The sequence below is a fragment of the Theropithecus gelada genome, chromosome 4, assembly GCF_003255815.1.
Source record: "Theropithecus gelada isolate Dixy chromosome 4, Tgel_1.0, whole genome shotgun sequence".
Classification (NCBI taxonomy): Eukaryota; Metazoa; Chordata; class Mammalia; order Primates; family Cercopithecidae; genus Theropithecus; species Theropithecus gelada.
In genome coordinates this window covers 152067674-152080409 of record NC_037671.1, presented here as the reverse complement: position 1 = coordinate 152080409, position 12736 = coordinate 152067674, and the positions used below count along the sequence as shown (strand labels likewise).

Here is a 12736-nt window from a genome sequence, read left to right as displayed (position 1 = left end):
AATTCTTAAAGCAAATCTTCCAATTCCCTTTGTAATCTATTAGTAATACTTTACTGTTTTTGGTGTTTAATTAAGGAAGACCCTCTATAAAAAAATCAGTAAGTAACCTCTAAAGTAGTTCTTTCTCATTCTGAGCATTTGAGCAATGAGAGTGTGCAACTGGACTAATTCAGTTAAACGTATCATTGAACGATGTCAGATTTAACAGTGTGGCATTTTGCTTATATAATCATGTTCTACTAAAATATTTAATGCTTAAGAGTACTTTATTTTACTTCAATTAGTATTTATATAATGGAGGCCTACATACTTTTCAGAACAACATATTATAAATATGTACACATGTACACATGCCACAAAAAAATGCTGTTTCCATTTGGAAACAATATATACTTACAACAGTAAGTTTTAGCCAAATTAACAAATACATTGGAATTCTCTACAAGTTAAGTAAAGATGGATTATTCTAGGATCAACATTTATCTGTCCTCATGGGGCAGTATGCTTCATTTAGAAAGCTACACAAATGCATTCCCTTATTTTTCATTAGTTGTTAGGAAGCTCAGAAAGAATTTTTGTGCTGACTTGCAGTAGATTTTTTTAGCCAGTCTTGTTTTAAACATAACTTTGTCCTCTATTTGCCCATTTAGTTTTGTTTCTATTCTCTGTTAATAGGTATTTATCCACATTTTATTGTAAGCTATACCATAATCTTTTATAATTTGAAGAGGTATAAATGTGATTTATATTTATCAGTGTGATTAAGTTTGAATTGTGATATTTAGCTTATTTAATATAACCCAGAAAAGACTTAACAATTTTCTTTTACAAATCACACCTAATATAAAGTTCTTATTGTCACCCGATGGACTTTAGAACAAGGTGCAAGATATTTGTAATTCAGAGACATTACAATTTGGCATGACCTAATGTTTCTCTCTCATTTTTCATTATCCTCCCCACTCTGCTTTATAATTCATCCATATCAAAGTACTTATTTTCCTTCTAATAGCCATAGTATTTACTCCTTTTGCCTTTTACTTTAATCCTATATGCTTTTTACTCAAGTCATCCAAAAAAATTTTACTTTTTTTTCAAGCCCAAATGACACTTTCCATTTGGAATTACTCATGCCTCATTGCACTTTTATTCAGATTTCTATCTGACTACTTAAAATGTTATTTCACATTCAAGGAGAAGAACTTGAGCTCACATTACATAATGAATAAGAATTCAGCAGGCAGAGAGGAGGTAAGGGAATGGCAAGATAAAAGCTACAGAAAGGGAAATGCCAGTAGCAGAAACCCAGGAGACTACATAGTTCAATCTCAGGGTAGGTGAAGTCTCAGGTAATAGTGAAAATGAGAGAGGAGTTTGGAAAGAGTTTGAGTCAGAGTATGTAGGGCATTGAATATAACACTGAAAGGTAGACTTCATTCTACCATAAAAGGACTTGAAGTTTTTAACTGGGAGATTTATATAAAAATGATGTATGAGGGAGTTGTGAATCCTTTTATTATAGCAGAAACTCATTGCTTTAGCCATGGTTGCTGTAGAGAGCTTATTCTAAATAAAGTTATAACTAATACACCATGTTTTATTGTTGTTTAGGATGAAGTCAGATTCTTTTCTCCAGGAAATGCCAAATGTAACTGATATACCTCATGGGGACCCCATGATCAACAATGACCCGTGCATTCTTCCAAGTAGTTTAGAAAAAGAAAAACAGAAAAATAGGAAGAATCTGAGCTGTACCAATATGCTCCAGAGCAATTCTGCGAAAAAATGTGGAATTGATACAATCGATTTGAAAAGAAATGAAACTCCACCAGTTCCTCCTCCAAGAAGCACCTCTCGAAATATTCCCAGCTCAGATTCTGAACAAGCCTATGAAAGATGGAAGGAAAGGTTAGACCACAACAGCTGGGTGCCCCATGAGGGTCAAAGTGAAAGGAATTACAACCCTCACTTCCCTTTGAGACAACATGAGATGTCTATTTTGTATCCAAATGAAGGGAAAACTTTGAAAGATGGTATCATCTTTTCCTCTTTGGTACCAGAAGTCAAAATAGATAGCAAGCCTCCAAGTAATGAGGATGTTGGACTTAGCATGTGGTCATATGACATTGGGATAGGTGCACAAAGGAGCCCCTCTACTTCATGGTTTCAGAAAACCTGCTCTACCCCCAGTAATCCAAAATATGAAACGGTGATCCCAGATCACCCTGCTAAATCTCATCCCGATCTTCATGTAAGTAATGACTGTAACTCCTCAGTGGCAGACAGCAGTAGCCCACTTAGAAACTTCAGCTGTGGCTTTGAAAGGACTACAAGGAACAAGAAGCTGGCAGCAAAGACTGATGAATTTAACAGAACTGTATTTAGAACAGATAGAAATTGTCAGGCAATACAGCAAAATCAAAGCTGCTCAAAATTATCGGAGGATCTCAAGCCCTGTGATACTTCATCTGCTCACACAGGTAGCATATCACAAAGTAATGATGTGTCTGGTATTTGGAAAACCAATGCCCACATGCCTGTGCCCATGGAAAATGTGCCTGATAATCCCACCAAGAAATCCACAACAGGCCTAGTAAGACAAATGCAGGGACACCTAAGTCCTCGCAGTTATCGGAATATGCTCCACGAGCATGACTGGAGACCGAGTAATTTGTCTGGCCGTCCAAGGTCAGCTGATCCCAGGTCAAATTATGGTGTTGTGGAAAAGCTGCTGAAAACCTATGAGACAGCAACAGAGTCTGCACTGCAAAATTCTACGTGCTTCCGGGATAACTGGACCAAATGTAATTCTGATGTCAGTGGTGGTGCCACATTAAGTCAGCATTTAGAAATGCTCCAAATGGAACAAGAGTTTCAGCAAAAGACAGCTGTGTGGGGGGGACAGGAAGTGAAGCAAGGAATAGATCGGAAAAAGATAACAGAGGTGAGAAAGCAAATAACATAATTTGGTAGCATCCATATTAGTAATGGCTCTGAATTCTGTTCATATGTGCCATTCATATAAACAGAATGGGGGCACAAGTTTTGGACTCTTCTTAGCCTCTTGACCCTGTTTGTAAATAAATATAACTCAACATGAACCTTGAAGGTGTAGTTTTTAAGACTGAGAATAGTACATTGTAACTTTTGAAAAATTCTGAAATGTGATAACATAAATACAGTAAGTGGATTTAGGAAACTGAAGAAGATCAAATGTTCTTGAAAAAATATTCAGAATGGACATTTCTTGATTTGTAGAATTTCATTCTTTTAAAGGTTCTTTTTAAGTGTGTGGAAAATATTTTAAAAATCATTTTCACTTTTCAGTTATTAACTATGATTGGTTCAGTCATTCTCAGCATTTGACTCATGTTCTTTCTCATAGGATTAGTCACATTAATATGAATATGAGAAATACACATCATTTAACAGTGCCTAATAGAGTCCTCTTATCTGTGGAACTAAAAGATAGTATATATAAATAAGGTTATTCTTATTTCTATGTATTCTTAGCATAGAAATTGACCAAAAAAACCCCACTCAAATGGACATTTTAAGTAAACTGTTATCTTTTTTGTTCCTGTCTATTTATGAGAGTTTAATATTCATCAGTTATAGGAGAAAAAGAAGTCGAAGAAATTGGTATTTACAAAGAAGAGTTATACAACACTCTCTTTTACTCATATAATGTTTAAGAACCTAACAAAAAGTTACGAGGTGACATATTGTTATTATTAACCAATACTTCAACACTCCTAGTTTCATAGAATGCAGTGGGTATGCAGCATGGTTTTAAACTATTGTGCAAGTTGCTTCCTTCTGGTGTAAAAAATTACTATGTGGATTTCAAATTCTGCAAAAATATCAGTTTTCATCCATCTTATGAGAAATCTTGCCTGTCTTTATAAGGTGCAAAAAATATTCTGCTTTTGTATTTCTCTGCTTTTTAGTTGAGCCCATCAATGCCTGCAAGGTCCTGTAGCTAAAGATGGGAAATACATGTATCTGTACGATAACCAAACAAAATTCTCATTAACTAACAAGAAATAATACTAAATGATTTCCCTTTTTGCATTCGTTGGGAGTTTGGCAGGGAGGTCCTCTACTCGAGATCCTTAGGAGCAGCTTTTGTTTTCGTTTTTTGTTCTTCCCCCTGTAGGAACAAATCTAAAAAATAGGTCTCCAAAAAGAAAAAGAAACTGCAGGTTACTGTCAGACCATGGCTAAAATAGTAAAAATAGGAGGCCATCCTCACTGCCTAGCTCATATGAAAGAGCACAGGCTTTGTGGGGTCTAAGAAGGGTCAATAAGAACCAAGTGTATAAAGTGTGTCATGGAACCTTTGTACTTTCGTTTTAATTTTAAGGACCAAGGAAGGCTTTTTTTTTTCCATTAAAATAAAAGGAAAGAAGGAAGGAAATAAAAGAAAAAGAAGAAAAATGAAGGAAAAGGTTCTCTCCCATCAGAACATGCCCAAGAGATAGGAATTTTGTATTAGTAATTAGAATGAAGATGTATTTAAAAGTATTTTAATGATAATTTTAAGGTTTTGATAGTGCCAGTGGAAAAAAGCATCAGATTAATCATTTGGTTTGTGTGCCTTTTGCTTATCACCTCTAAAAGTGTCAATAACTTGACATGAATGGTTTCTTCTATAAATTATCTTTTTATTTTTAAGTAACACTGTAACCTCCTCATCGCCCACTAAGAAACATCTGTATTTCCATGATATTCAAGTTACTTAACTTGAAATTTTAAATCCTGAGCTCATCATTAGTTCTACAAAGAGATTAACTGTATTAAAATTTGTCAGTGTGAGGAAAGGGACAAGATTATCAAATGGCATATTCTGTATTAAAATTGAATTGCTTTAAAACATTCAAAACCACAAATATTAGACAAGTACCTTCTTTAGTTTTCAATACTTTTTCTTTCTTGTAAATTTACTAACAGACTAATTTTATAGTTGAGCTCATCATATATGAAGCCTATTGTTGGTAGCCAGAGAGTGAGGAATGTTTTCACTTGCGTCCTAGGAATCCATGTCAGTGAACGCCTCACATGGAAAAGGATTTTCCCGACCTGCTAGACCAGCAAATCGTCGTCTCCCCTCCAGATGGGCATCCAGATCTCCATCTGCACCCCCTGCGTTGCGAAGATCTACCCACAACTATACCATTTCTCTGCGATCCGAAGCGTCAATGGCTTAAGTCTTTGGCCTGGACTGCTATATTGCAGAAGTTCTAGTCCACTTGTCAAACAGAGCATTCTGAGCGTTTACAGGCAGACCTGTTCTCTTCCGACAAGCAATTTAAATCTTAACTTTCCATCAGTCTTCAGTGTTTTTAATTGAAGGAATAATTATCTTCCTGTATTTTGATTTCTTAGGTCAGAATTTTTTAATACCATCCTCATTAATTTTCCAATATGATATAAGTTGAAACAATGTACAATATTGTATATTCTTTCTTGCAAGTGGCAGAAAGTAAGGTTATGTGCATGGCCATGTGTTTGTAGGTGCATGTGTTGAAATAGGAAGTATCCTAGTATGTATTTAGATAGGAAAAACTTATGTGCTAGTGTTGACTTTGAAGTTATAACATGTATACCTATATATTCTTTGTGTTTATTTAAAAGTTTTGAAAATATACAGTACTGTTTATATTTTGTATACCTTTTAATAGGTATCCACTTAAGGCATTTGCAGTACAAATATTAATTAACCACTTCCTTGGCCCCCAGCTACATTGAAAAAGAAGAATTATGCACACATCTAACCTTGGTAGATTATGGCACACATAAAACCATATAAGGATAAAATAATACCATTGATATCCTTGTTTATTCTTTTTAAATAAAAATGTCACAAGTTTAATAGATCAGCCTTGTAAAGCAAGCATAAAATGTTCATAAAGTTTTATATATTATTTGGTAGTCTAGTATGGCTTTAACTGAATATTTGATCCTCAGAGACAGTATCATGAGACTGCATTATAAATGACATGACTAAATAATGAATTTATTTTGTCAGCCTCAGTGACAAACATTTCCTAAATGCGATGCAAAAAGAAACTGAATTATGTTGAATTTTAGTTTTTCTTAAAGTTGTGGTAAGCTTTTAGTTTAGCTGCTTTAACATGGAGTCATACATACTTAGAGGTAAGTCATTTATTATTTTCTTCTTTTTTCTAAACTTTTCCTTAAAATTAATAGATAACAAACTAATAATTTACTTTTTTACTAACAAGGAAGATCAGGAATAATATTTCATTGAGAGCTGAATTATACTTCTCATAATTTGCTACAAAAAAAGGCTTAAACTAAACCTTGACATCCACAGTAGCATCAGGAATAGAAATGTATATTTTGGCTACAGTTTGCATACAGCGAACACATAAAATCTATATTGAAAACTGACAGAAATATGAATGTTGAGGGGCTTGGAATTCTAAATGGAAGATTTTAGAAGGAACTTTGCTCTCTACTGTCACTATGTAAAACCAATTATGTTATGTTATTAGATATTAATTCTATTTAAGCTTTTCTTTTACTAAGAACTTCTTAGCCAAACGTATTCCAAGAGCCATCTCCTTATGGTGTATTCGAACCATTTAGAGAAATTCACTTCGTTGTACCCCATGACCTGAGGTAAAGAAAATAATTTTCAAATTGCAGACTTCCTTGAAAGGCTCAAGACTGTAGCATGGTGATGTCTAGATTCATACTTTACTGTAAGGACAGTTTCGGAACTTAAATGGAATTAAAGATCTAGAGTGATTTGGATTGGATGATAACTAAGGTCTATAAATCTACGCTTTTAATTCTTATTTCCTTCAGGAAGATCCTTTTCCACAGGAGTATCAAAGAAAAGTAAACTAGACACCAAGTAATATCACTCTTATAATATGCTTTCCAGCTAGAGGGGAGAAAACACCAGGAAAGTGGAACCCTGGGTCATAAAATGACGGACGTGTTAGGAAAATGCTGTTGTGTGACAGTGGAGAGCCTGCCCAAGGACTGTGCAACCTATCTGTTCCTCTCCACCACTGTTTCCTAAGTAGTCTGGTATGATCTGTGTTTCCTTAGGATATTGAGGATCTCTTTTAAAAAATGAAATTTCTGATCTCACCCCATAATTACTAAAGCAAAATTTCCAGGGGTAGGAATGGGGACTCCAGAGCCATTAATAAAATAAAACAAAACAAAGCAAAATATTGATGATCAGGCAGATTTGAAAACAGTGACATTGATTGATCTCTGAATGGATGGATGCCCTTGAATGATCACTTTTCTTCCTAGGACTTGCCTTTGTTGTCTGTAAATTAGAATGGCTATACTTTCAGGCTTCACAATTTTAAGCCACTTTTTTCTACTAACAGTTGAATGAACCAGTGGGACACATTTTAACATCTTTTTATGTTGACTAAAGTTATAGTTAGAGCTGAGAAAAAAAAAATAGCATCTAGTCCAACTCGTTGATTGTAAAACTGAATTAAGATCATTTGAATGTTCTGTTTTCTCTTTTTAAATATTTTATAATTTTTAAATAGGAAAACCTGTTGGGTAAATGGAAATAATCTTTGAAAATATTTTTTGATGTTTTGTGATTTTTAACTGGTAACTTTCTACTTTAGGTGGGCATTTTCTTCCCTAGAATATACCCTTTATTATGCTATCATTGCTAGATTTAAAGGGGCTTCTAAGCATTTCTGGAAATATTTGATTTAAAAACATATATTAATAGATGTTTTCCCTAGCAGACTTTTGGAGCAAAAATATTATTTTAGTTCAGCAGAGGATTACTGATATTATGGGCTGATCTCAGAAAGGAATAAGAATGAGGCAGAGAGGAGTACTTGAGTTTCTGTGTGTGTTTGTGTGTGTGTGCGAGTGTGTGTTTGTATTTGTATGTCACATAAGTTCTCCATATTGCCTTATGTCCCAAAGCCAAATATAAAAATATAAATGATGCTTTGTGTAATTCATTTTATCAAAAATTACCCATAACTTTCATTTGTTTTTATATCGACAATGAAGATGATAATATTTCATTTTGCAGATGTGGCCATAAAATATTATTTATTTCTACATAGGTGATTTTACCAGATTTAGTTATCTTGAGAAAACATCTGGACTTCAAAGAGTTTCTGCTTCCCTACAAAGATCTTTAAAATTATTTTTAGGCACATTTGTGATAAACAATTACTTGATATTGAAATCTCCTTCAGCTATTAGAAGCTATCAAATAAAGTAGGCGTAAAAACAACTGTCTGTGGCATTTGTATACACCGAGAACATTTTTCTTTCCCTCCTTTTCTGCAGTGAACTCCAGTAAAGTTGAGCATGTTATGAAATCTAAACTCAAATATGTACACAGTTCACTCTAACCTCTTCCAAAAGATCTCTAGATAGTAGAATTGAAGCCAAATCTGCCTGACTTCCCAGACAGATTCAGGGGCTGGGAAGAGCACTACATCAAGGACTCCAGGGTGGACGGCGCTCAAAGGTCAGACACGCAGTCTGTCCTCAAGGAGATCTCTTCCTAAAACAGCAGAGACCTGACTCTGCAGAGGCCAGGGTAGAAATAAAGAGTTTAGGGGAAAAAAAAAAAATGGCAAATGCAAGATCCAAGATCAAGAATCCCGGTCCTGGGGACCAGCATGTAGGAAAAGAGATACAGCCTGAGGTATGGAGGCAGGCCCATTGGAAATAGGAATTGAGAGGTCTTTACCAGCACATCACATCTTTACTAAAGTTGGAACCTAAAAAGACTACAATGGCAAATGAGGACCCTCTTGTAGGCAACTAGGAGAGTAATCACCACTAAGCTGAAATAAATGGAGGCTCCATGCAGCTTGAGCCCTCATCTGGGATATTTTCAGGAAAAAAAATTATAGGAAACCATCAGAGGCCTCCTGTGAGAGACTGGAAAAGATACAAAGAGGATGAGGTGGAGACTGATCCTCTCTTTTCTCTCCACTTTCCATTTATTGTCATTTTCTTGTGACTCTATCCCCAGAACCTAAAACTTTACCTGATAATATAATAAATAAAATAAACCATCTATACTTTCATATAATTGACAATAAAAACAAAAATTAGAAAATATATTTTTCTTCAATTAAAATCAAAAATAAGCACATAATTAAAGAGTAGGATGATTTTTATATCTTATAAAATTACTCAAAATTGCCATTATAAATATGAAGTAGATTAGCATAGGGAACACCTGTACTGCATTGGTAAGAATAAATACAGTCTCATGGAGAAAGAAATGCCATGTGAGTATAAGTAAAGGCAGTGAAATGGAATCGACCTATCCTGAGCTCCAGCTACAGGTGGGGTGATGGGCTGCATGCACCACAGGAAAAGGAACCCCAATAGCAAGAATATCCAGTGTTGACCCACTATTGTCCAGTGAGAAAGACCAGGCTCTGAGAACACAAACTTTCTGCCACACAGCCACTTCCTTCTGTTGTGGGAACAGGAGATGCCTCCAGATGGATCTGTGCCAGACAGATATCCCTGGAGGTCAGGTCACCCAATTCTATCGACTGACTTCTTTCACACTCATCCTAAGAGCCTTCTGATTTTCAGATTAACTACCTAGGTCCTTAGAGAAATTAAAGAGGATCTAAATCAGTGTTTCTTTGACTGTTTCCAGAAAGTTTTTTCTAACTGGAGAGAAAAATAGTCCTCCAAAGGTCTCTGATAGTATCTAAAGCAGCCCATTGTTAAGAGAAAATTCTTTAACTTTGAAGGGTTTTAACTTGAAAATGTTTATTAACAAACCAGGATTCTATCTGCTTCTTTCACTGATTATGCCAAGCACTTAGAAAAATGACAGCAGAGATTACGTTGAATGAATTAAGATTTCAGCCAGGCACGGTGGCTTACCTCTGTAATCTGAGCACTTTGGAAGGCAGAGGTGGGTGGATCACCTGAGGTCAGGAGTTAGAAACCAGCCTGGCCAAAATGCTGAATCCCCATCTCTGCTAAAAATACAAAAATTAGCCAAGTGTGGTGGCACACACCTGTAATCTCAGCTACTCGGAAGGTTGAGGCATGAGAATCACTTGAACCCAGGAGAGGGAGGTTGCAGTGAGCTGAGATCGTGCCACTGCATTCCAGCCTGAAACTGTCTAAAAAAAAAAAAAAAAATTAACAAGATTTCTTTTTTTCTTTTTAACTTTTGTTTGCATGTATTTTATTTTATTATTCTCACACCATAAGTTTTTGTTGCTACAGTTTCTTCTGGGATATCTTTTTCTCCAGTGGATCCTCCTCTTCTGGTTTAGGAACAATCTGTTTCTTTTATGTAAGGATCATCTCAGTGTGGCAGGGGAATTAATGCATGGATTTAATCAGACCATGAGCTCTGTAAGTCCAACGGTGCACCCTGAGTGCTTTGTTCACGTGGATATGCTCGATGACCAGAGAATCTCTGCTACAACCTTAGGTTCACTTAGCATAACTCTGCATTTTAAAGCATGTGCAGCAAAAATTCAGCACTCTTTTTGGACCACTGACCCTGTGTCCAACCCCACTGTTTGTCCTGGACACAGCTATCAACTCCATCCTTGTAACATCAGAATAGTGAACACTGTTTCTATAAAGTGATATATTTAGTGGCTTTTTATATGAGCATACCCTTGATGGCCTGGCCAGACTCATGAGTGTTCTTAAAATGAACACAAAGATTTGAACCTCTTGGTTTGCATGATTTTGTAGAGTTTTCTGGGTCAAGTGAATAACAAACCATTTTCATAGATCACCTCAGGCCACTTAGGAGAAGAGTGAATTAATGAAATTTTTAAATATTTTAATTACTTGTTATCAGCAAAAAAAAAAAAAAATGTTTTTCTTCTCTGACTCTTCATTTAGTCATAGCTGGATTAAGAGTGCAGGATTTTTGCTCCACTAAATTTATTTATTTCAAAACTTGAGCTGACCTGAATATATATGGTACAGTAATTTCTGTTCTGGTGTCAGCATATTTTCAGAACCTGAATCCACTGAAAAATGAGCACACAAATTGAAACTGTTTTCTTGTTGTTTTGAAATTTTTATAATATAATCACTAAGACAAGATGACCAGAATACTATTAAAGAGATAGCACATTGTAATATTTCAGATGACTGCTGGTAGAAATTCTGTTATTTAACAGAATTAAATAAGAATTAAAGATTTTAATCTTGTTAAATATTTATTTAATATTTATTAATAATAAAATAATATGAATTTTATTATTAAATTAATAACAAAAGGCTAAAGGACTTGCAACATGTGAAATATAAGGCTGTCTCTTCTATTGTCTTAGGAAAACAATAGTTGAAGGGCCTTTTTGAAGGAGGAAAAATAACAAATTACATAGACTTTAATTTTGTGTAGTTGAATTAAGTGTTCAAAATTTTATTGTTGATAAAAACTCTTAACAGCTCTCACACTTTAATTCTGTTGCAATCTTATTGCACAGAATTAAAAGTGAAATGTAATTCACTAATGAAAACTTTCACAATTTCACTTTCACAGAGAAGTTACCCTTAAAATGTCTTGGCTGAGTAAGTCAACTTTGAGAACCAGTTTATCATTAGGCAAAACAATAATTAGGCATTTTAACCTATGTTTTAGGCATTGTTATGGAAAGTTTTTTAGTTCTCCACTTTAAAAAGAGTAATTCCAATAATTGAAAATCTGATCAGTATTTTTCTCTGCCTAAACCAGCAAATACATATGTCAAAGAGCAAGTTTTCAAACTTATCTCCCATTTCTTTCTTTCTTTTTTCTTTCTTTCTTTTTTTTTTTTTTTTTTTGAGACAGAGTCTTGCTCTGTTGCCCGGGCTGGAGTGCAGTGGCCGGATTTCAGTTCACTGCAACCTCCACCTCCCAGGTTCAAGCGATTCTCCCACCTCAGCCTCCTGAATAACTAGGATTACAGGCTCCCACCACCACATCTGGCTAATTTTTTGTATTTTTAGTAGAGACGGGGTTTCACCGTGTCGGCCAGGCTGGTCCTGAACTTCTGACCTCAAGTGATCCACCCGCCTCAGCCTCCCAAAGTGCTGGGATTACAGGCATGAGCCAGCATGCCTGGCCTCATCTCCCATTTCCTTATGGATTAATCTAAAAAGATAAGCATCTAAATTTTTTTTCTACTAATGTTAAACGAAATCCAGCATTTCTTTCCAGCTCAGTAAAGCACAAAGAAAACCAAGAGACGTTCGTGACCAGCCTAACTAACATGGTGAAACCCAGTCTCTACCAAAAATACAAAAATTAGCCAGGCGTAGTTAGTGGTGGGTGCCTGTAATCCCAGCTACTTGGGAGGCTAAGGCAGGAGAATCACTTGAACCTGGGAGGTGGAGGTTGCAGTGAGCCGAGATCATGCCATTGCACTCCAGCCTGGGCAACAGAGCAAGACTCCGTCTCAAAAAAAAAAAAAAAGAAATAAAGAAAAAAGAAAAAACAAGAAAACCAAGAGACAAACTCTTTGAGAGGAGATATTATTAGTGAGTGACTGCAGAGCTGCTGACTCATGCAGGATACAGAAATGCCACCTTTCCTGCCAATGTCAGCATCACAGATTTGTTTCCATCATACACCCATCTATATGCGTTATTACATTCATTTTTTAAATCTCATTTATCTTTAAAAAATGATTTTTACCAGTTATATCAGTATAAATTATCACTTTAAAATTAGTGGACAAAGATCAATAACTACATTCCTAAATTA

General features: G+C 35.3%; 1 protein-coding gene across 2 annotated transcripts in view; it reads left to right on the top strand.

The window, feature by feature from the left end:
* The window catches only part of KIAA0408 (KIAA0408 ortholog), a 35601-nt gene extending 27335 nt beyond the window's left edge, over nucleotides 1-8266 (top strand). The window contains exons 6-7 of one of the 2 annotated variants that reach the window (XM_025382444.1): nucleotides 1612-2944; nucleotides 5037-8266. In XM_025382444.1, the coding sequence (XP_025238229.1) occupies nucleotides 1612-2944; nucleotides 5037-5210 (1507 nt within the window). In that variant the 3' untranslated portion in view covers nucleotides 5211-8266. The remainder of the gene's footprint in view (nucleotides 1-1611; nucleotides 2945-5036) is intronic. The other variant, XM_025382443.1, reaches the window with a different exon arrangement.
* The last annotated feature ends 4470 nt before the right edge of the window (nucleotides 8267-12736 follow it).